Source organism: Drosophila rhopaloa, unplaced genomic scaffold (assembly GCF_018152115.1).
Source record: "Drosophila rhopaloa isolate 14029-0021.01 unplaced genomic scaffold, ASM1815211v1 contig_2, whole genome shotgun sequence".
In the NCBI taxonomy this organism is placed as follows: domain Eukaryota; kingdom Metazoa; phylum Arthropoda; class Insecta; order Diptera; family Drosophilidae; genus Drosophila; species Drosophila rhopaloa.
This window is the reverse complement of record NW_025335083.1, coordinates 3,804,537-3,828,842: the sequence shown is the minus strand read 5'-3', so window position 1 is coordinate 3,828,842 and position 24,306 is coordinate 3,804,537. Positions and strand designations below refer to the sequence as shown.

General features: G+C 41.1%; 1 protein-coding gene across 1 annotated transcript in view; it reads right to left on the bottom strand.

Moving 5' to 3' along the window:
- Positions 1-3,035: 3,035 nt before the first annotated feature.
- Positions 3,036-24,306, bottom strand: part of LOC108042360 — a 36,299-nt gene continuing 15,028 nt past the window's right edge. The window contains 11 exon segments of the mRNA XM_044460254.1: positions 3,036-4,882; positions 5,447-6,541; positions 6,726-6,864; positions 7,606-7,838; positions 8,040-8,249; positions 10,594-10,801; positions 11,522-11,661; positions 13,320-13,499; positions 18,801-18,948; positions 19,021-19,252; positions 23,261-23,366. Coding sequence (XP_044316189.1) covers positions 6,045-6,541; positions 6,726-6,864; positions 7,606-7,838; positions 8,040-8,249; positions 10,594-10,801; positions 11,522-11,661; positions 13,320-13,499; positions 18,801-18,948; positions 19,021-19,252; positions 23,261-23,366 — 2,093 coding nt within the window. The 3' untranslated portion in view covers positions 3,036-4,882; positions 5,447-6,044.

Genomic DNA, 24,306 nt, shown 5'->3' with positions numbered 1-24,306 from the left:
ACACTTCAACAAACACTCGAATTGAGTATTTAGATTAATTTGCAGTTGGTTTGGCAGATTTTTGAGATTATACTTTAGTCGACTGAATTTGTCTTGCATCGAGACTTGGACGTTTGTTCAAAAAGTAAGAAGTCAAGAGGGAAGATTAGGTGGGACGTATTAAATTTATAAAGCACTGTAAGAGACACTTATAATTTTGTTTTTTTTTTTTGTGGCTCCTTAAATCAACTTTAGTTAAAATAAACCACCTAGAAATATAAATACTTTCGGCTTTATTGCGTTTTGCTTATCCAATGTCACCACTTCCTAAATATATTTTAGAAGTCCACTGGGACATTATGTTTTTTGTATAATTGTTTCACGCGCTTTTATCACGCTTCACGCTCTTAAAGTTTTTTCCATTGGTAGATTAAATGCTCCTCCTATATCCAGCTGTCTAAAGCACACACTCAGATGGTGAAAAAAGGGGCGTGTTGAACCCTTTTTTCGCAAATATTTTCGGAAGGTCCACATAATGCGACAAATAAAGTCATTCAGAGGAACGACAAACGACGACGAGTGTTACAAATTGAAAGCCTGTAAAATGAACAACGGACACAAAACCGAAAAGTGCAATGAAAATAAACAAAGTAGAATAAAATCAAACAAAATTGTTTAACACTCAGCGTTGGGTCTCAAAAGCTGACAGACAATGCGACGAATTGAGAGATATTTTCACCCATTTTCACAAAGAGCACCCGAAATCCATGAAATAAACTCATTTATTCTTTTCTTTCGTAAACGATTTTCAAATAATTTGGCCCGGCATGTTTGACAGGTGGGACAGCTGGAATGGACCGCGAAATAAAAGGCTGCCAATCAGGCATTTATCTTTCCATTTATTTAATCGAACGCTGGTGTCGAAAAATCGAAAGTTTCAATTAAAGTGTTTGAAAAATATATAATTTTGTGCAACCATTGACTAACTTTTCTGTGTTCTATCCATACCATTACTATTATTTTCACATTAAAAAATGGAACACAATTACCAAAAACAAAAAAACTATTTCTTTGACTTTAAACGTAAAGTAGCTTTTTAAAATGCAAATGTTAATTTTAAAATTCAAACTTCTGGTTCAAACGACCGAAAGCCATCCCTCCGGATTTCTTTCAACACACGAACCATTTTTTTATTAATCATTTTTAAATTAGATGTGAGAAAATTAAAAGCTTTGGATTTCATATGTGTTCTTTAACTTAAAGAGTTAATGCAAATTCACGGCTTTTAACTTTGTTTTCCAAAAATATCTATTTTCGACCCTTTTTTTAAATCAGGACCTCAAAATTGAAAATGATCGGAGATCGACGATATTCTGAGATTTAAATAAACACTTTTTACGTTTCATCTTTAATGGTTAAACTCTGTCAATGTGAGTTGGTCGCCAGTCGTCAATTTGCTGTTTGATTACTTTACTTTCGATTTTTGCTTTTAAGTGAAATTGGAGTGAATTAAAGCAGATGTCAAGTGAGCGGTAACTGACTCACCCTCATTGAAGGAACAGAAGTGCTTGATTAATGCCCCAGGGGACATCAGGGCCTTCTGTACTATATAAACACCAACTTATGTTTACGTCCTAGATTTTGATAGTTTTTTTCTCCTTTCAGATCGATGAACCACATATTGGCAGATTTTATAGTGTGCCGTTAAGAGATGTTTACGAAAACTCCGTTGGTGGGTTTTTGTTTAGGTTTGGAAAGTCTTTTTGTTTATTCAGTGCCTTAAAATAACTTAGAATTGTCAATGATGACTATTCGATTGCTTTACTGTGCATCACTTTTTCAATAAAATTTAATGGAAACACATTCACTCCACCAAAAAGAATACAAATGAAATGTATATAAGAACAGAATGACTATTTTCAACAGGGGAATTTTTTTTCGAAGAGTAAATTAAGCTGTAAATGAATTAATCTGTCATTAAAAGAGTATTTTAAAGCTTATAAAGTTAGTTTTAGTGTAATCCTGCAATCGGTTTTTTTCAAAATTGCCGACAATAATTTGATTCTAGCCTCGAAACCTTATAGCTTCTGTAATTCCACAACTTTTAATGTTTATCGTTAAAAAGTGAAACTCGCTTTATTCGGGGAACAGAAGTTAATTACAAAACCCCAATTATATGAAGAACAAATATTGATCATATTTTTCCAAGAAAAAGGGAAAACATTTGCAGGTCTTAATTATAATAAGTTTTTGTAATTTAAATTAAAACCAGAGAGGAATCAAACTTGGTAATTGGTAAGGCTTTAACCCAAAAATTATTATTTCTGCGGTGCTAGAATTAATTTCATTGGGCAATGCCAATCTTGTTAAGATGTCGAATAACAACCAACTTGCAATAATACCACAATTTTTTTTTTTGGAAATTAAAAATATTTTACTATATAGTCTTATTAGTCTTAGGGTCCCAAAATTATTTTAACTTTGGTAAACAGCTTCTGGTTTAGCTTTTTTCCAAAAGTTTCTAAACGACTAATGGTGTGCATTTTATTAAAAGTTTTTCTCGAATTAACAAATTTACGAAATTATAGCCAAAAGTTAGGTTCTGTGTTCACGTCACAACTATTTGAACTTTATTAACTTTTACCCAACGTTTGATATAAAACACCATCTAGTCTGTCTTAATTCCCAAATCTCTAGAATTTTAGCATGCAGACTCTTATAATGCCGTCGGTGCCCAAGTTTGTTTGAAAGTTTTTAAAAAAGTTCCTAGTAATTTCTTTTCACTTCAACGCTCCATAGCGATGAAACTATAGATAATATTTTAATAAATAAATAATAATATTTTAATAAATAAATAATAAAAAATAAATAATAAATGAAAGGTATTAAATTCCATTCTAATCTATCTTCTTAACTAATAGAATTATATAACACCTTTTGGGACTTATTACTTACCAGAAAAATTCTGAAGATTGAATTAATTGTTTGCTTAAATTCCATTATCAAACCGTTTATTCCAATGCATGCCATACAATTCATGAGTAAAAAACATATTGTGTTTGCTGTTTAAATAATTGAGTACTATATATTTGCCTTTGAAAAATTTACACATAATAAATGCATTTAAATTAATTTAGAAATAAATCTAGTCGGGATATCGACCGCCAAGCGCACCGCAAATAAATAATTTGTATGACATTTGCCGTGATTTCCAAAAAACAGGATAACCATTACATTAGTATATACGTTTTTACAGTGTACTCTTATTAATTTTTACAAAATGTATTTTTAACTTAATCTCTAACCGTTTAAATTAGCTTTCGCTTACATTTTTATTATATTTTACACAAGTCTTGTAGGTAGGTTCGTGATTTGTTTTTGCTCGATAGAATTTTTTTAGTGGCGGACAGTGTTTTTTCTTGCAGTGTTTCATTGTGTCTTGCTGAAATTTTGTGTGTTTTTGTGGGGCCAGTGTTGGCAAACCTTTGGTGCATTGAAAAGGTGAAAAGTTTAGAATTGGTGCAGAAAGTTGAGGAATACATACAGTCGTATCTCAAAGCCTAATGTTATTAAATACTTTTAAAATTTATTGTAACATTTTTCATAATTTTATTTCGCTTATCAATTTTTCTCGTTAAAACCTTCGAAAATTCTTGCACAAACATTCTAAACTGTGTTTGTGTTGAGCGTGTGCCTATCTTGGTATCTTCATTGTTTTACTATTTAAGCTAATTGTTTAGTGTAAGTAGTTGTGTTTACTTTTAATGCTATTTCAAACACGCCTATTGTTTGCCTATGTATCCGGTTGCTTAAAATTATGTAATCTTTGCTGCTGCTTTATTAAACTACTACGAAGCTGCTACTTTTATCTTTTAGTAAGTTCCCGGGTGATACTAATGCGCATTAAACTAAAAAGGAACATATACATGATTATCCTTTAAAATTAATTATAAATACGATTTCTTTTCAAATATTCATAGTGCTTTTTATAGTCAGAGTCATTTGTTTGCGGGTAGTACGTTTCGATAAATTAAAGTTAGCATTTAGAACTGAATACTCGCATCTGCGTGTCTATAAATAGTTGAATATTGAATCACAAATCATTGATGAAAACTTCATTTTACTTGGTTTAGGCGAAGTCGCTCTGCACGCTCTCTTGGTCCGTTAAATTCCGTTACAATTTTATCATCATCTCACCTCGGTCGACGTTTTCCCTACGTAATTTTGCTTAACGCGGCGTTTCCATCTATAGAAAAATCTATGTCTCTAAGTTTATACACAGAAAATGTACAGGGGGCTTAAGTAGTGTGAGTGTAGGCGCTTATAGGGTCAGATAGTTCAGGTTTAGTTTTAGTTTTAGTCAGGGGTAGGTTCACAGGCATGTACAGTTAGTTTGCAGATTTTCAGTGTTCTCCTCCAAAAAGTACTACAAATCAGTTAAACATTATTAAAAGCTAGTTAGGTGTTACTCAATATAATATTTCTTCCTTCGTTTTATAAACAAATTTTGTCGCTAAATGCTAGACCTTAAATTCGTCTTAATATTTTCATTATTCGTGCCTGGGTTTCTCATTGAAATGTAACTCGCTTGCTATTATATGCATGTTATTGACTACCGATTCCTAAACTCGTATATTTACAGGGTGATCTAAACTCTTTTCGTTACCTACATGGTTGGCATATTCGCAGCTCTACTTTATAAATGATTGGTAGGCGACTTGGTTTCGTTTCCGATCGCTTCGTTTCTTGATTGCTCAGTGGGGTTAATTGTTCCAGCTCTTTGTGCTTTGCTGTATCTCTGTACGCCTTGTCATCGTTGGCGTGGGCCATCACGAAAATAGCCACGTAACGTCCTCTTAAAATTTGATGCATTCGCATTCGGATCTCCGTGTAGATGATCTCGCTGTAGGTGAAAAAATAAGATAGGGGAAATGGGGTTATTTTAATTGGAGTCTAAAAGAATAATTGTTTTTTTTCGGTCTAAAACATGTTCTTAACTTGTTTACTCTGTCAAGAGCTATTATTGTTTAACGTAAATGGATTAACAGATAAAATGATTAATCCGATTATCAAAAAAATTAATGTGAATTCAAACAATTTTACATGCTCAAAAAAAGATGATCTCGCTGTAGGTGAAAAAATAAAATAATTTAATTGGTGACCAAAAGAATAATTGTATTTATCGGTCTAATGAATGTTCTTAACTTGTTTACTCTGTCAAGAGCTATTATATAAATTAATAGATACAATTTTTAATCCGATTATCAAACAATTTAATGCGATCTCATATTTGCATACCGGTCAAAAAATCAAAGTTTTAAAAAGCTTGCAAAATTTACTATGCACTCATGAAAACCGAAATTATTCTATTTTATTTTATTTTCCTACAACAATTCAAAACCATTGATGGTATAATGCTATAGCATTAGACTAAGTATTTACTAAGAGTAAAACCTCTTTGACTTACCTTAAATCCACTCAATATGGGGTCTTCATCAATGATACCACAGCCTGTTTTTTTGTGCCCTCATGACACCGCTCGGCACTCCGCCTCCCAGTCCATTGCCACTTCCGCTCTTGGCGCCTTCGTGTCCATTGCCGCCTTCGCCCATCGACTTGGTGGCATTGCCCGGAGTGTCGCCACCGGCAGCAGTTGGCCTTGAGCGGTCCTTTGCGTTTACGCTCGCAACTTCTTCGGAGAGGACCTCCTCCAAGGTGGTGGGTCGCCGGTAGTCCGATGGCTCCGCCCCGCCCGCCTCCCGCGTCAGCCGCAGGGCCTTGAGGTGCTGACGTTGCTGGTGACCGTCGCGCAGGATCGCCAGTTGCGGGTGCTTGCCGCCAACCACGCCTACACCGCCTCCCCCGCCTCCGCCGCCGCCTCCTGGGGCATGCTTGCTGTTGTTGTGCAGGGTCAGGCTGTACTTGGGCTTGGTGGGGCCGCCTGCGTAGCCGACCAGGCTCAGGTGCTGCGGCTTCTTCGGCATGGTGGTGCTGCCGGGCGGGCCGGCGGTGGCCCGCTTCGGAGCCTCGGCGCCCGCCGCCACCAGCTGGAGCGAGGCTTCGAACTAGAGGTTGTCGGGGTAGCTGCGGAAGTTGTAGGTCCTGGCCCGCTGGAACTCCGCGGCAGCGGCAGCGGCGGCCGCCGAGCTGTTCCCGCCGCTGTAGGGATTGATCATGGGGGCGGTGGCGTTGGAGTTCATGGTGCCTATGCCGTCGTCGTAGATGCCGCTGTGGTCCTGACCGCCGGCGCTGCAGTGGCTGCTGTGGCTGTGACTGCTCTTGCCACCGCCGCTGCTCACGGTGTTGGTGTTGCTGCTACCGCTGCGCTCCGAGCCCGGTCCCTTCAGCGGCTTGAAGATGGCCGTGGTGGCGTAGTACTTCTCCATGGGCGGCGGCGGAACTGTGGGCGGTCGGGGGAAAATGCTGCTCAGCGGGGGAGGCGGGGTGCGTCGCACATTCACATAGCCAGCGCCTCCTGCCCCTCCTGCCCCGCCAGCTCCCATTTTCGAGGAGGGCATGTAGTCCTGCATGTGCGGCACGGCGTAACCACCTTCCGGTACGTCTGTGGGGATGAAAAAAGAGCGGGGAAAAGTGTGCTTAGTCAGGGGAAATGGCCACAAAAAGGTATTTGCATTAGTTGCAAGCGGCGCCATATTTTATGACTCTCTTCGCGCCAGCCAGCGGAAACATGCTCCGCTGGGGGTTAAAAGGGGCCAAGGGGGGGAGGGGGGTTTGAAGGAACTCACCTGTATAGTCGGGCGTCATATTACACTGTAAATCATTGACCGCCGCATAGCCGTTCACGCCACTCGTATACATGTTCACATTGAAAGGTTCGTGGTAGAGGCTGTTCTTGCCTATTGAGTCGTTGTCGTCCACGCTGGCCTGAAAACACACAGAGAAATGGGAAAATACTTAGTTTAAGGGACACGAATTAAAACGTTTTACATTCTGGAATATGAAAATACAAATTTCTTGTAAGTATAGATATTAAAAAGTGATTTCTTGAACTCCCTTTAATGATCGCTTTGAATAAAAAAAGGGAGAAATGGCTGAAGGCCAAACCGTTTATTTTATTCTGACCCGCACTTACGCTATTAAATTATTTTACGTATGCTATCCCCGCACTCGATTAATGCGGAACTTGGCCAACAAATCCTGTATCTTGGGCCATCTGTTGCATCGACTTCCCTCTCGATAGTTTCGCTGCCAAAAAATCGTGATTCCCTACCCATTGCGATGAGAAAGTTTTCAGCACACACAACTTGAAAAAAAGTTCTTTAATCCAATTTTATCACAAGACTTAGTCCGGTCTCCTCCTTCAGTTGGCAGAACTTTAAAGTTTATCCCACACCCTGCTCCTTGGAACTCTGGCCACTTAAGCTTGACCCCCACAAATCAACAGAGCACGCACACTGTCGTCGGGCGTTGAAAAGTCCCATTAAATAAATGCCGGACGGAGGGCTTCGCACGTAGGACTAAGCAGTGTGGAAACTCCACGCTACATTGAACAATTATGTGGAAATTCGAGACGGGCATTTGCCGTCCCCTACGCACACGTATCCCTGACCCCAGACCCCTATTCCCTCCCACATTGCCACATTCCGCAATCCATGCCGCACCCACCTTGATGCTGTTGCCATTCGGTCGGTGCTTGTCCACGTTGCCGCCGAGGGTGTTGGGATTGAAGCTGTACTGGAACGCGTCGAGGACGTTGCTGCCGCGGGCTCGCTTCGTCCGCGAGACAATGAAGAGGATGATGGCCACCAGCAGGATTATTATCGTCGTCAGGACCACGATGACCACACCGATGAAGTTCGCGTCGTTCGGCTCCTGATCGATGGGGCGTGGCGCAATTACTGCAATGAAAGCGGAAAAGAGCAAAGGACAAATTGAAATTTAAATCAACAAACGCGCCCGTCGAAACAAAATTAAATGTAAATATTGTTCAACTAAATAATTAGCCAGCGCCAGCGAGGACGTGTAAAGCGAATGGCCCGATCGGGAGCATTGCAAAAGTAAGATGTTAATTGGATTTATCAAGCTTTTCGGCTACTTACACTGCGGTCCGTTGCTGAACTTGTTGTTGCCCCCAGAATCGCTGCCCGCCGTGGCCACGCCCTCGCCCAGGCCTCCGCCCGAGCCGCCCACTCCGTTGGGCTTGTTCTTGTTGGACTGGTATTCCTTGCTCCTGGCGTCATCGGGTTGGTTTTGACTGGGGGAGATGCTGCGCTGCTCCTGCTCGTCTGTGAAATTTCCCAGGGCGGGCACTAAAGGTGGAGAAAGATTTAACGAGTTAGGCTGGCTCTTTTTCCGTTCCAGAGATTAGGCTGTCTACAGGGTCATGGTGTCAAATATTAAGACGAGTTCTTTCTTCTATCTAGAGTTGTATTTTTCATTCCCATCATAGGTCCCCAATTCAACGACTTACTATGCCTGTGATCTCAATACCCTGTTCTATTAGCCAAACTACCACTAGGTATATACCCTTTACGCAGCACCTGAGCATATGTCCATTGGCCATGCTCATCAAAGTGCCTTTGATCCCCGAGTAATGCCGTCCCAGCTTATGTTTTCTGGAATGCTTCTTATCTCGCAAACATCTTGAGGGCATGTGAAAACAGGAATGATACCGGGCGAGTCCCGTATTTCATCCACCCGCCACAACACGTTTTCTCGAATGGGTGACCTCGTTTCTTCAGACAGTAAAGGGCGTAATTACTGGGTAAAGTTCTTGTGGGAATGGCATGAAAGAGAAGGAGTGGAGTGGAGTGGCTGAGGCTGCTGTTTCGAGTTATGTCCCTGGTCCTTAGACAGGACTGGATGGTGTCTTTTGTTTCGCCATTGCCATTGTCCTTCGGGTGGCTGCGTTTTTTCCCGTTTCCAAGGGAGTATCTGGCATCACCCGACTGAGCGACCACAGAGCCATAAAACGTTTAAAATAATTAAAATATTTCGTGCCACATTTATCACACACACACAGGGGGGGGGGGGGGGAAGGGGGTGCAGGGGTAATGGCGAATACGCCGCACATCCTTTGCCACAGTGCGCAGATCTCGCTGTTGTTGTCGCATGCCTTTTATAACTAATTCCCTTTGTGTGTCCCCAGGGCCTCGCTCTCTCTAGTCCCGCTATTGTTTTCTTATTTTTTGGCCTTTGTATTTTTAGAAACCTTTAAAAACGTATATAGCTTCCTGACAACAGCAACTGCAATCACCGCGAGCAAATCTCACAAATTGGGGTTAAATCTGTGTACACTCGCACAGTGCCTGATAAAAATATACGCATACCACTCGAAAGATGTTTCCCTACCATTTTGAACGTGCGTTTCTTTTGTTTACCCTTACCCCAGTTTTGCGCTCTTTGAGGCCTGCACTCGAGGCATACAAATAAAAAACAGCTGGTTGCCACTGTGCCACAGTGCCCCGTGCCGCCGTGCCGCCTAACCTTCCACGCCATTCTAACCCACTCTACAAGATCCCCTCCCAAATCGCCTGTGTGCGTGACAAATGCTTCGTTGCGATGATTCTGTTTTCTGGATAGTAATGTTATTGCCGCAGGAAAAAAAGGGGACACAGCATGGGAGTTTGTGTTTTTTATTGTGGTTCGCTTTATGTTATCCTTGGCTCAGGACTACTGATCTTCAAGATTGGCATTCCATTGTTTGGGTTTATGCCACTCAGGAACTGAAAAACTATTCCATTTCAAAAACAGTATTGTTAAAATCCCCTAAAACCCGTTCTATGTGCTTCTTTAAGGCGATCAACTCTTTTCCTCCCCTTAAACTCCTAATTGACTTGTAAAATCTGAGCTGGGTTCAATTTATGATCAACTTCCCCTAGGTTCCCCTCCCTGTATTGTCCTCCTTTCCTACAATGAAGTACCATCTGTCCTGCAAATGTAAAATATAGGGAATCCCTATTCATACAGCACGCTTTATTAAATTCATCAATCAAACCCGATTCCCGGGGAAACTAATCCCCTTGCTCTATTTCACACCTAGCGGAAAAGGGATGGATTTACGTGGATTCACCACCGAAAACCCAATGAATTGAAGGGATCTTTGGTTCACTGACCGATCCGATACGCTCAAATAAATTCATTTGTACCCGAGTGCTCAGTGAGGTTCAGACAATAATTCTATCTAAGCACGCCGCGGGAAAAGGACTTGCAGTTGCAGAATTTTAATCGGGACAAGTCAGGATTTCCGCAGAAAATGCATATCTACCCCTAAGTCTCAGATTGTTTACATTTCGCATAGGGGTTTTGTGCATTCAATTGACTTCAGTCCGGCTAGAAGAACATTTTTGTTTGTGCTCGTTTATCTCTGGGCTGTCCCTTTCCTCCTCTCCCCTCTCATCTAGGGTTCATTGTTGTTAGCCAAAACGTTGGAATAATGTTTTATCCCCTGTTAAAAGCAATGCATTGCCTTTTCCATCTTCCCTTGTGTTGTCGCATAATCGAGAGTGAAATGAAGCTGAAAATGCATTTGTACGTATGCAATTCCATTTCCGCATATCCCCCTAAGTTACTCGCTTGTTCGTTGCTCTCATGGAAAATTCAGTTCTCTGCCAATTTTATTCCTCTTGAGATCTCAGTGTCTCACGTACTTACCGGATATAAAGCTGATCTCCGACAGCATAATCCATTTGACGGCGAAGTACAAATTGATTTTCAAGTATTTTCCCACTCGATGGTGCAGCTTAATAGTCACATCCCGGGCATGATCCATTATGGTGTCGGGCATATAGGAAAACTGCACAGGTTCCCCCGAAAAGTAGCGACCGCCGATGCTAAAGAAGACCTTGGCATGCACAAACACCTATGAAGGGCGATAGAGTTTCAAAATTATTTGTTGAGCAAAAAATTAATACGTTGTTTTTTAATATATCCATTTTACACTGATGGGTTCCCTAGATAATAAAGACTATCATTAACAATAGTAAATATATTTTCTAACACAATTCGTAAGACGGAACAATTAAATTTCATGACAAACTTATTGTCATTTTAAAGGATCTTAGTTTTAGTACCTAAGTTGTGATATTTGCTTTAAGTTTTTTAAATTAATTTAACGGCCTTATAAGTTGAACTGAATTTAATTTAGCATACAACAAATTTTCCTATCCTCTTTTTGTAACATTAAATAATATTTAGCATGAATTCTTGGAAAAAAGCTTTATATTACCAACCAATTTTTTCCTAGCGTGTCGAAAACTACTATATTTACACCTAGTTATACAAAAAATATTTTAAATATTTTGTCTGAACCCTACTACCATTCTGTTTGTTTTGAGCTATACAAAATAAGACTTGAGAACTTCCTTACAGTTAGGAAAATTGTACTGTATATATTATATATCTTTCCAAACCTTTCGGTTCAGTTACAAAAATAATGGATATATCGTTCTTCTTGAATTTGGTTTAATCTGTAGAGCTTTTTACTTAGCTTATAACAGCACTGTCACTAACCACCAAATTAATTACACTCAACATGTTTTAATGGATATAACCCTTTTTATGAAGATGAATTGACACTCACCTGAACATCCTTGGTGAACATATTGTTAGTGTGCAGCACGATGGCACTGAAATTGCGAACAGTATCGAATTCAAAGACAATTTCAACCGGTTTTCCCAGCAGGCCGGGCGTATCGTTCCGCCAGCCAATCCATTCATAACCTGGAATAAATAAAAAGCCATCAAAATGAAATAAAAAGAACATTTCATACGTCCGCTCAAGAAGGGGAAAATCAATAGAGCAGCCCAGTGGAGGACTGACATGTAAAGCTATTTAAGCCTGCCTACCTGGCAGCGCCCGTGGCACATTTGGGGTGATGTTTTCCCCAAATGCCCGAAAACAAATAAATGCTCACCGCTGGCGCACGAAGGAGGGAGAGGGGGTTTCAGCGTGGAGGGTAGTCTCTGAATAACTAGAACCATCGGGGAATGCGACATTAAAGCCATTTGTTCTGCTGCTGCTTTGTTTGCTTGGCCCTAATTTCAGTGGGGTAATGGGACCCCTACGTGGAAGCTTAGTGAGGACTTCAGGGGAGTGACATCCAGCAAGGGTTCTCCTTTTCCAGCAAAACTCCTGCAGTATTGGGTTACCGCCATTATGACTATATCCTTGCGGGATTGGAACACAAGCCCTAACCAGAATTTATGCAATTCTTTCGTGGGGAGCAAAACGCGGACAGGAAGTGGCATTCGATGCCCCAACCCGCTCGAGTATTGATTCCAACTTATAATGCAAATAAGCAAGAGACGAGCAAATAATTCCCATAAAAGTATAGACATGGGATAGCCGGAAATCGGAATTATGCCCCGGAAACTTTATCGTTGCAATGCATTTGACTCCTTTGTGACTCCGTCTCGACCTCGTCTGCAAATGCGACAGACAGAGCGACTGCATGTCTAATTGTCTAACCGAACTTTGCCCTGCGTAGAGTTCTCGATGATTTCGATTATTGGCCATTTGCCAATTCGCGAAGAATTCAATGGAAATCGCAAGGCAAGCAGTGAAAATGAGCGTCATGGCAAAATAAGCTGGCGAGATTCGCAAATTCCCGAACTTTTGCAGTATCGGGGCGGAAATGAATGGCAGCGTGGCCATAAATTATTAACTATGCATAATGTTTACATTTTTTACGGGCCTTGATGGAAGGATGGGGGACTCTTATTTTGGGGTTGGCATCGAGGCAAGTTTTACTGCGACGCCAGCAAATGGTCCAAAGATATTATTTTTTTATTGTGTTATTTGCAAAAGCCAAAAGTTTTCCCCCACGCGCCGCCATCGATGTTCAAAGAAGTGAGCTTTCAGCGGCGCAATGGGGTCAGACGTTGCCCTTTGCCTTCTCCATCGTTGAACTTTGGTCATTATATGATGTTAATCCGTTTTTCGGTTGCCATCTATTTTTGCGATTTGAATGCGCCTTCGTGGCACTGTGGGTCATTTTTTGAAAGTAGGTGGCAAAAATCTGTAGCTTAAAGCCGGACAGGAAAAGGTGAACTATTATTCAAAACAACTACTTATAAAACCGGACTGGTATTACTATGGTTGCATTCGAAGTTCACAAAGTATACAAAATGTTCCCGTTTGAAAAATATAGTTCATAGGAAATCATTTCATCAGAAAACAAAACTATTTTTTTAAATTAACAGCCCAGGAGTGTTTGCCAGAACTTATATTGTTGTATTATATATTACTTGTATTTTTCTATTAAATGCTGAATACTTTTTTTAAGAGGAAACTATTTGGGCAAAGAGCTCGCATGCGGCGCAAAAGGAAGGTACCCCTTATAATTTTTTTAAAATATATGAATGGTGTAGTTTCTCACCTTTGCCAAATCCATGAATGTCGGTACGGAAATTATCCTTTCCCTTCTGTCCGTCCACCAATTGACCGAGGCCCTCGACATAGCGATCGCCCTGCTCGTTGCCGTCGTAGGTTTTATCCGACAGATCCACCTCCATGCCGCGCTGTACGCCCTTTGGAATGCTGTAAGACACGATGCCCTCTGAAATGGTGGAAAAGAAAAGCGGCAAATTTAAAGACTGGCAGTTCTGGGAATTAAAACAAAGACCAAAAAACGAAACCCGAGCTGCTGATTAATGGGGACTGGGAGGCTGCCCCAGCCAATCACACTCATGACATGTCAAATACACATTCTGTGTCCCGTGTGAAAGACAAATATTTGTCGAGTTTTGTGGATTTATAGGGGTCCACTAAACTAAAATTTACAAATGAAAATCAGAGTGACTTATTATACAACAAAAATATTATTTTAAAGAATTTTATTTTTAAATACAATTATAAAAAAACCTATTTAGATTGAAAATACAATATAAACTAGTTTTGAAACAAATGGATTAGTTTTTAAGGGAAATGGAATTTTTGTGACTATGTCCAGTATAATTTTAAATAAAGTATTGGGATTATTTTTAAGGCAGATATATATCTATAGAAAGAGGACGAAGCATAATATAAAAAAAAATAAATATTTTACTGTAAAGAGAAATGAGTACAATTTTCTAACATTTTTCCAAAACTGACTTACAGCAGACAAAAAACAGAAAATTAAAACTTTAGCTCGTGCCACATAAATGGTAATTTTAGGGAAATTTATCCTGAAGTAGACATGCATTTACCATTCATTAAATACGGTTAAAAAATAACTCATTCCATCATCATGATCTTATTTTATAGCCTATTTAAAATTGTTAATTAATAAAAGGGTAATTTGCACAAAAACTCACTAAAAAGTATTTTATTATAACGTTATTATAACGCAATATTAGGCTTAATATCTGCTGTTAAAACCAAGTACTTTTTAATAAGGTAACAATTTAACAAACCAAACTTACAATCTAATAAAAGAAAGAACTGCTAAGGTTTAATTTTTGTTTTGAAATTGTTTTAAGCTTCAGTGTATCTGCCCCCTGTTTCTTTGGATTTTCAGACGCGGTAAATTAAAAGTTTCCACTTTGTACTCCCCCAATGCACGAGTGTAGGAGGATATTGAGTTACTTGAAAGATAATTTCGTTTTGTGGCCACTTTAGTCCCGCTTACACCCTCCGTGTCTGTCATTTGGTTTCTGTGGCTATGTTTAGCATTAATCGAAAGAAGTTCGGGGAACTTCCAGGGTATAGTTATTCAATGCCAAGGGCAAATTATTTCTGGGTAGGAGACCCACAACTTTTGTTGCACAGTGTGTATTTTTCACTTTAGGTACTGCGCTATTTTAAGGGATTACGAATCCGAAAGCCAAGGAATCCCAAAAGAAGGGGAACAGTCAGTGTTCCACCCCCCAAATGCGACTTCCAATCTGCCACCAATCGCACAAAAACACCTGACACTAATTACAAAATCGAATAGACGTCCACTTCGCCCTCGAAAACAATTACACCAGGATCAAAAAAAACCCACAACTGGCGCCACTCAGGGTTGCCAGGCACTCGAAATAATTACAGCCCCAGGAAAAAAGAGTGTTCCGCTGGAATTACACACGTTTAACTAATTCACTAGAATTTGTATTTACCCAATCGGGTCACGTGGTATTCGGGACACCCAGACAAACACTTTTCCAGGATAGGAAGGGCCAGTTAGTCGAAGAAATTTTCCAATAATTACAAAAATTCACATAATTACACATAATTAAGGGACGCCTATGGACGAATCGGAACCGAATCCCACGCATTGGGCATAGATAATGATGATGAGGCACTCGGTGGGCCAAACACCGTTATCGATCATGTCAGTGGGTGGGTTTGTTCAAACGAAAATACTAATTATTATTCAAGGCCCTTCGGAAGGATTGGAGCGCGTTTAATTACATGAATTACGGCGGAACTGAGAGATAAGTCGTCCGACACGATATTAAACCGAATGTAAACGTTATATGGCATATTTAATTAACTGCAAAGAAATTTAAGGCAGCGCGTTGTACAATTGCCTCGCTGCGACAACATTCACGCAATGCCCGCACATGGGGGCATCATCAGGGAAAAGGATACCCCCCCTTCGCTGTCTGTTTGCCTCGTTATTCGCGTGCCTGCATGCGATCCTTATTTGCGTGTCGCGACAGCCTGGGGAGCGTCGACGGAACCCAGGCTGCCCCAAAATGAGCAAAGCCAGACCAAAGTCCTTGGCTAAGTGCGTGGGGAGGGGGGGGGGGAGGATTGGGGGGTGGTAGTGGGAGATGGGGCCGGTCTCGAAGACAGCGACTGCAATATATAAAATGTAATTTTCCTCCTTTTTTGGACGTGGATGTGGCACGCAAGCCAACGGTAACGGCAACAATGTCAACGCGCTTTTTGCTGATGACTCAAATTGAGGATACGAGATGGATGGCTGAGTGGTCCCAGTGGACTTGAGGGAACTCAATGGAAATTCGAAAATAAACTAAAATGCAGAAAAACACTCCCCTGGTTTTCCAGAGCTACATTTCACACTCTTACTTCTCCAACTTGTTTCCACAGTCTTCGAAGACACCCACCTGGGCCTCAACTTTCAATTTCCCAACCTCTTCAGTTCGCTTAGATAGCGAGGCACTAAGGTAGTGGCCTAAAATACCCATAATTTATAGACCCTTGAACAGTGGGCTCCATAAATCCCGGGCTTAACGCTAATCGTTTGCTGCATTTATAATGCACTAAAGCGTATGCAAGCCTAATTCGATTCCAAGAGCGGTTGTTAAATTGTAAATTCCAGCTAAACCATGTTTTGGGTATCAATGCTCGAGATAATCTTTGGCGACTAGCCTTATTTTCTAACGCTTATGGCGCTTTCAGGCCCTTAATCTGAAAACTTCGGCTGCGTTCCTTTTTATTGCCTTAGGGTCAGCCAAATCGATTCATATTCAAATGCCACCAGTTTCGAAAACTAATAGACGTAGTTTATAAAAAATTATGATTCGATTCGGGTCTGATTTGAGTGGATTAATGGTAGCGTAATCAAATCGACACAGAAATGAAAAGAGATTTATTGATTTCCTCGCCCACATTCAGCCGTCTGGCAGTTGTCTAGACCCATCTGCCGCTGTGCCACTATGCCACTATTCCCATCTTATCTTGTTTAATTTGCATTTGAAATGCGCCATGTCGCAAATGTTCACATTCACGTGGCAAATCAAATGACAGTCCGCAAAATGTGAGCGGTCAGTAGTTTGCATGTCTGCCAACCTCAAGTCCCCCATTCCCATGAAAGTGGGCGTGCCAACCCTCGACTCCCCCGCACACAAATGGCGCCACTTATCAGGGGACCCGAGACCCGGGACCCCAGCTCCCATTTCCCATTTCCCAGTTCCTTGTTTGCCGTCCCAAAAGGCTCGGCCCAAACACTGCGTTAATTTACAGAATAATTTTCAACTTCCGCGCCTTTCCCGCTCCTCGGGGACCTGGTTCTACAAATTGTCATTAGGCGCGTTTCGCTGGCTAGCTTTGTGTTATCGCTGCCAGCGGAGAACCCTCGACTCAGCCCATGGAACTTTTAGAAAAATTTGTTTGTCCAGACTAGTTTCTGGCTCGTGCATACTTGACAATTGCGTGCAACAATCGACAAAGTAAAGGTAGAGAATAACGAAGCAGGTTGGCCATATTGCCTAAGTATACTGAGAAGAATTATTATACGAATTATGAAAGAATAAAACAATATATAATTTAATTACCTTTAAATTTAATGGATAGTTTTGACCTCAGAAAGGATTTATTAGTAACTCAAAAAAGCTATGCCTATATTTATATACATCGTTTTTAGGCACTCATTTTTAACAGTGCACTTAGTTGATTTTCTGTTTTCCCTTTTTTCCTGGTGTCAGACGACATAGCGTACAACCTGCCCGGCATGTTTTCGTCTGGGATTTCGATTTCGGTGGAGTCTAGCCACAAGAATCGGTTCGGTATGAGGTATTTTCCCAATGTCTGCACGCGATATACAAGTACACTGCTCTTGGCATTAAAAATAAATCCCAACATAAAATCAGAGAAAAACGAGACAGGAAGCAAACTTCGGCTGGCCGAAGTTTAAATACCCTTAAAGCTATTACAAAATGAAATATTCCATATTAATTCTATCTATTATTAACAATGTCGGTTGTTTTTCCGATCCATTTTTATATTATTCCTATGGCATATAACATCTCGGAGTATATGGATATATGTAAAAACAATAAAAAGGTAATAATTTTAATTCCCCTTTTCCCGATTGTTTCTATGGCAGATATATGATATGGTAAACTATATGATACAAAGATTCATCCAAATAGCTTTAAAGCATCCAAATAGACCAGTTTGGGTAGAAACGGACGGACAAGCGGACAAACGGACATGGCTTTATGGGGTCGAAAATGTGCCCTTCACTAAGCTGCAATATTTTGACCTAAGTTATTATACCCTCTGCAAGGGTATAAAAATCAAAAATGAGCTACATTACGTTCCAACGTGCAAGTAGTTCATTTGGCGAGCATAAGGCGTATTAGCCTTGATTGGATTACGTGGTTCAGGCTTCAAATTGCTTGAAAATTTCTTTAAAGATTGCGGTGAGGATAACCCCAAACTGTAGGTTTATATTCATTTGTGGGTCAGGCGAATTGGTGAAGTCTTTCATAACTTTCGTGAAACAAGCTTATAAGGCAAAAAATGCAAACTAGTGGAAATTATTAGCTTCTAGTCTCAAAATAAAAAAAAAACAAAAATTAAACTGAAATTTTTTTTTTACTGTTACCGGTATCCCAATGAATCGAATGTTTCTGCAACCGATTTTATTTCGATTTTTAAGGTTTGAGTTCTTAAAAAATTGGCTCGTTTATTATCCAATTATCATCGTAGCGGCTTATTGATCCAGAAAGACTAGTGAATGCTTTTATTGAAATGACTTTACAAACTTCATATCTTTTATTCTCCCCATTAAAAAGTGTTAAAAATCAGCTGAGAATCGTGATAAAACAGAGGCCCCTTAATTGCCTGACTTGAATGAAGAATAAAATCGAGGTTTTATTTGGCTTCTTACTCCCAGATTTTTGAAGAAACTGACATAATGCATTCTGCATTTTCATTATTTAGAGTACCCCAGAATCGCAGATCAAACCGAGCCTCACCAACTCCGCGGAACTTAAACCAGAGAATGCCATGCTAATGGCTGTCCACAAGCCAATCGCGCGAGCACTTAAGCCGCTTTTGCCTCTTCTAATAGCAAACCAGCCCCTCGAGACTGCAAAATGGTAAATTTGCGCTGACACTAAAACTCTGTTAGCCTCTCTGCATTATCATGGCTCAAGTCGGCCTCTTATCGCCTCCGCTTAAATTCCCCGATTCAACTCACCTTCCCATGGACAACCGACGATCTCGGCCCTCAAGCAAACAGTGCGGTCGTACTGACCATATGGATAGATGCGGATTTTCGAGGCGAATATGATCGGCTGCAAGGCATTCTCAACCTCGCTGTACGTGTTGATGTTTCCGGGCAGGATCTGCGGGGAGGAAGGAGCATGAGGATGGGGTTAACTGGACACTAGCCACTGATTGGCTCCGTTGACACCTACCTCCTTGCCTTGGATATTCTTCCATCGCTGCCACTTGTCGAAGCCGGGACGCCAGTACTCGAGCACGTAGGCCTCGGTGTACTCCTGACCCTGACCCTTGCCAAATCGACCCTGCGTCCGGATTGCGGTGATCACGTGCGTCTGCAGAAGGTCCACCTGCAGGTATTCTTTCAGGGCATTCGACACCATATGCTTGGGGCACCAAGCTCCTCCATTATTATCGGTTTTCAGTCTGAAACGAGAAGATGGCGGATTAGACTTTATTAACTAGGCTTTATTTTTGGTAGCTTCAAGAACCAGTTGCTGGGAGAGAATTGTTTTTATAAATTAATTGACATTAAGCGTTCGGCACCACATGAAGCACCACCACAATCCCAAGCCCAAACCCCATTCCAAACCACTGGCGGTTGGGTTGCGCCGTCTGGCTGCTCGTCTCGTTCGGTAAGCTGTTTGCGGTTTCAGGCACAGCAGGATGTTGTCTGTGTAATTAAAGATAAATTTAACCTATTCCCAGACTCAAGACGGACGTGCCCTAACTTTAATCAATTTTCAGCCAGTGGAAGTCCCTCCATCGAAGGCATTGATATGTAAACCACTTCTACTGCTGCTTTCGGTTTATATTTCAATTAAGTTTTACATGCTTGATTGCATTTCGGCTGCCTTAATGCCTGCCATTACTCATGGGCCAGCTACTAGGCCTAGACTCACTTCGTTCGGAGCCAAGTCAAGTCAAGTCAAGTGACTTGGACTCCTGGCCTCCTGTCGTCGTTGGCTCCGTGGCAAATTGCTTCATTTGGCCGCTTGTCTCTGGCCTCGAGCCCACAGCTGCCAGCGGGCTATTGGAATTGAATTCGATTGCGATGTTTATCTACTGGCCAACGTGGATTTTAAGCGCATGCTGCCTCGGAATCTCTAAAAAATGTTCATGTTCCCGCCCCTGCCTTCGGTGTGAACCATTAGTAATGCGCTTCTGCGTGAATTGAGACATCGTTTAGTGGTGGAGAAGCCAAATAAAAAATTACACAATTTATACACCGCACTTACTTCCTGCTTGAACCACATTTTAATTACTTATCCTAAATTGCAATATTCATTTCCACCTGCAGTCAATAAAATGCAATGATCAAAGTCCCAGCTTCACTGGTAAAGCTTTACTTGGTAAAAGTACTCTCCCAGAGGTTTTAAAAGGTCAATTTAATCTTCATAAAATAGGGTCCTTCTCAGTAGTCCAAAGGCAAACGGAAAGAGATGAGCAGAGAGAGAGAAGAGCGTATAAACATCGTTTAAAATGGTAATATCCGCAGTTATGTGCATTTCAACTTGACTTTAATTATTGTTATTGCCAAAGCTAACAATCTGCGCCACCGTCGGCTGCTCATTTCCAGCACTGATGGACCGGCTAACTGCCTGTCCGTTGGGCACCGACTTCTAATCGGGCGGCGCCTGCCGGAGGAGGGTTGCCTTTTTTTCTCTACTCACTGTTTGTAATATGTAAGAGGTTGTAAACTTAATGGCCCGACGGTCCTGGACGATGGGCGCGGTAATGAAAATCAAACAGCGCCAACTGTCATTAAACTAATCTTCGTAATTCAATAGCCCCAGACGGGGCCACAAACCGTCATCGCAGTCATCGCAGTCATCTCATGGCCTCCTGAGGGCCCCAATCCCTTCCAGTGATTTGTCGTAAGTGCATGTTGTGCCCCTTCCCCGGAATGAATTACGGCGAGTTTGAAGCACATCTTTTTCGAGTTAGTTAGTCTAGTTAGGTAAGTGCACGGCAGCCGCAAATTATAATGCTGCCTGCACTTTTGAACTTTGCTGGTTGACTCCGTGGAACTTTCAACTAAGCAAATTGCAGTTCGCCTGATTGGGCATGTCGAGGAGTCGAGGAGTCGGGGGAGGGAATCGAAAGACAAAAGAGAAAGCGCTGGCTCTGAAGAGTTAGGTCCGAGGGATTCAAAGTGTTTTTCGGGAAATGAAAAGTTGGCCCACCAAAGGCGAATTAGTGTAAGGTGAATTCGGGAAAAGTTCTTCAACTTCAACCAGAGTTCCCTTTAATTAGAGCTCCAAGGAGCGAAGCTGAGTTTAATAAATATATCAGCCACGAAATCCATTCGCTCTTCGGTCCCCTGGACTTTTAACCTCTACGGAATCACAACCAGGCCTCGTCAAGCGGAGCCACTTGGCAGTTCCACGGCAGCCACGAAGCGGCTTCCAATATCTCACATTCTCGGCCACGACTTCTGCAGACGGATCACAAAAACCAGATCCACTCCAATATCTCAGGTAAGTCTGTTGGCATCGACCCCCGGCTAAAGAGTCTACCGCATCGCAAGTCCCAATCCCAATCTCTTGTCTTGCTCTGGACTGCAACTTAAAATTCGCCTGTCCATCGCCTCCTTAGTAAAATTCCGGTTAATCTGCCACAGAAAGAAAAAGATGCGAACAAACCGAAATATATTGTTTTGTTTATCTCTGACGAGCTCAACATGCGTTGTCTTTGTGGCTATGTTTTAGTACCGCCATAAAGGGTTAATGGTAATGATGCCTTTGTGGTGGTGTCAGAGTGTGTGTGGTGCTTTGCCTGTCAGTCAGCCCGCAATGGAATGTTTTTAAGTGCATGTCTACAAGGGCTAACAAAAATTCTTATGGTCAGCGAAAAGGAAAGAATGGCAGGGCTCGATCTTCCATTACTCACTGCGCAATGTGCTGGCATTGATTTCTAGCCATAATTTTTCTGATAATTGACATGTTTATGGCCCAGAATGTGTTCAACCACTCCGCGAAAATAGCCCATACTTATTATACGACTAGTGAAGCCCATCTAATGGTGTCATCAATCATAACAACGGTCGGCGCAACTGCGAAACTTCCGCTTTGCCCTACTCCATGCTTCCGCCCATATCACCCTACCCCAAACCTTGGCTTACCCATTACCCATTAAGCGTCAGAAAAATGTAAACAAAACTGAAAAATTGAAATTAAACTAAGCTCCTCTAAGAAAAAGAAATCGCTGGCTGCCTTTGTCTTCCACTTCAATTCCAACTGCGACTTCATTCTTCGGCTGTTGTCACAAACTCGCTTGAACTTTGTTTTTGTGGAAGGGGAAACGAGTTTGTGCATTTCAGAAATCGCATTTAATTAGCTGGGCAAAGGGCTGCCGACTTTGGATATGTTTGTTTGGATATCGTCCGCTGTCACGTCCATTAATCGGTTGCCATGCCGCTTCGTTGGCATTTTCACGGACAGATTTCCCATTGGCGGAAAAATGATCTTTTACGAACATCATATATTTTTTCCGCTCGCCGGATATGCAAATTCAGGCCCAATGTTTATTTAAGTTCGATTTTGGAGCTTTGTTTCTGGCTATTTGGTATTTTTATGAGAAAACTGTTTGTGTCATAATATAAATTTCCCTGTCATTGCCGAGCAGCTTGAGCGGTGGCCAAAGTTTTCTATTTTATTGACTTTGCCTTATCGGCTAATGAAGTTGCCTATAAAATTAGCAATTAAATGAGCACGCCGGCCAATCACAACGAAGATAAGCCCCATCTCCGACTTCGAACAGCTTCGGGTCAAATGGTTAATGACCCGGGAGCTATTTTAGGGACAGGGGCTGAACAGAACATAACGACTTGGAGCTGTAAAAACACCGATAGTAATAATATCGAAACTATCGACCGAAAATATTGTATAAAATAGTTTTAATGTATCTTATCCACTCTAATTTATATTTGTTTAAATAAGGAATGGTACATGGCATACAAATTGGATACAAGGTTATCCGAAACTTGTATATTTAATTAACTATATATATCTTTAATTAACTTTTCAAAAATATACATGTTAGGGCCACATTAAAAACTAAGTGTTGAGTTTGTTATATTGAACCACAAGATAGTCAAATGTCAATTTTTTCAAAGAAATTGAACAATTTTTATACTTAAGCATGTAGAAATGTTAAAGTGCTCGAGCTGCGATTATAGGCCAAATATACAAATAACAGAAATGATGATTGCTCAACTAGATATTTCCGAATAAAGAGATTAACGTTAAATAAATGAATAACTATTATATATAGAGTTTGAAGTCCTAGGATTCCTACTGATGAGAAAAGATCAGGGGTCACAACAGTGTGCTTTAGTTTTGTAACAACCAAAACTTATGGTTACTTTTTTGATCACGGCATTGGGTACTTTAGTAGTTAGTGCAAAAACGTTTGATACAACCCTGAACTTACCTTGCATGTTGGGGTCCAACAAAGCCCATGTCATGGGCTGAACTCGCTGTGATTTGAGCATCTGTTATGACTAACGACTCCATGCCCAGCGGCACATTGCACGTGGCTGTAAGTAAAAAGAAAAAATATTTTATTTAAGTTTCGATCGTAAACTGAAGTCACCATTTCTCTGATCAACGCCAAGCAAATCTATCAAAGAACGACAAGTGTCAGTGTGAGTTTGGTGTGTTGCAGGGGGAAATATGCGTATACATTCCCGGGAATTTATAATATACAAGAGGCTGTATCTGGTTGTGTGTGAACTAGGCACTTAATCATGTCACGCCACGGTCAACTCTAGACTGGCAGAACGTCAACTACCTTACTTGATTTATTGCCCACCAATTGCAGACTCCTCCTCTATTTGAGTTTTATGCGGGAGAACACCGCTCCCGATCCCCAATCCTGCGTATGGCAATCCCCTGCTGACATTTTCGACAGAATCAGCACTGATTTTATATGACTTTTGTTACCGGCCCAGCAGGCTCACCACGGACCCATCCAACTTTTGATCTCCTACATCCTAGGGTGATGTGCATTCGCTTAGAAGCTTTTGAATAGTCACACCCAAAAGTGTGTGGGTCAGGGGCAGGATATTGGAAGGGGAGTGCTGAGCTTGGTGGGGCAACTTAGCCAGCCAATTCAAATTAAGCTTGGTGATGTGGATCCTTAGCTAAATTTAGTTCGTGGGGAGGAACATTTATTCACACCGAAGTGGTATATTTTACATAAAACTAATAGTTTTTTAAACATTGGCAAGAGTACATACATTTTGATTTGCCGAATTTATAGTTATTCGCTTTTAACATTTTTTGCTACCTAACATTTTTACTTTTCTTATTTACAAAAAATTTTGCCTGTATTCTATAAGTAGCAGTATTTTTAGCATAAATATATACACTGGAAACTTTGGCATCTCTGTCGGAAAGTTCAGCTTCTGGTGCATTGACACTTGATTGCGTTTGATAGCCTGCTCCGCAAATGAAGAGCGAAGTGCCTGGGTGCAT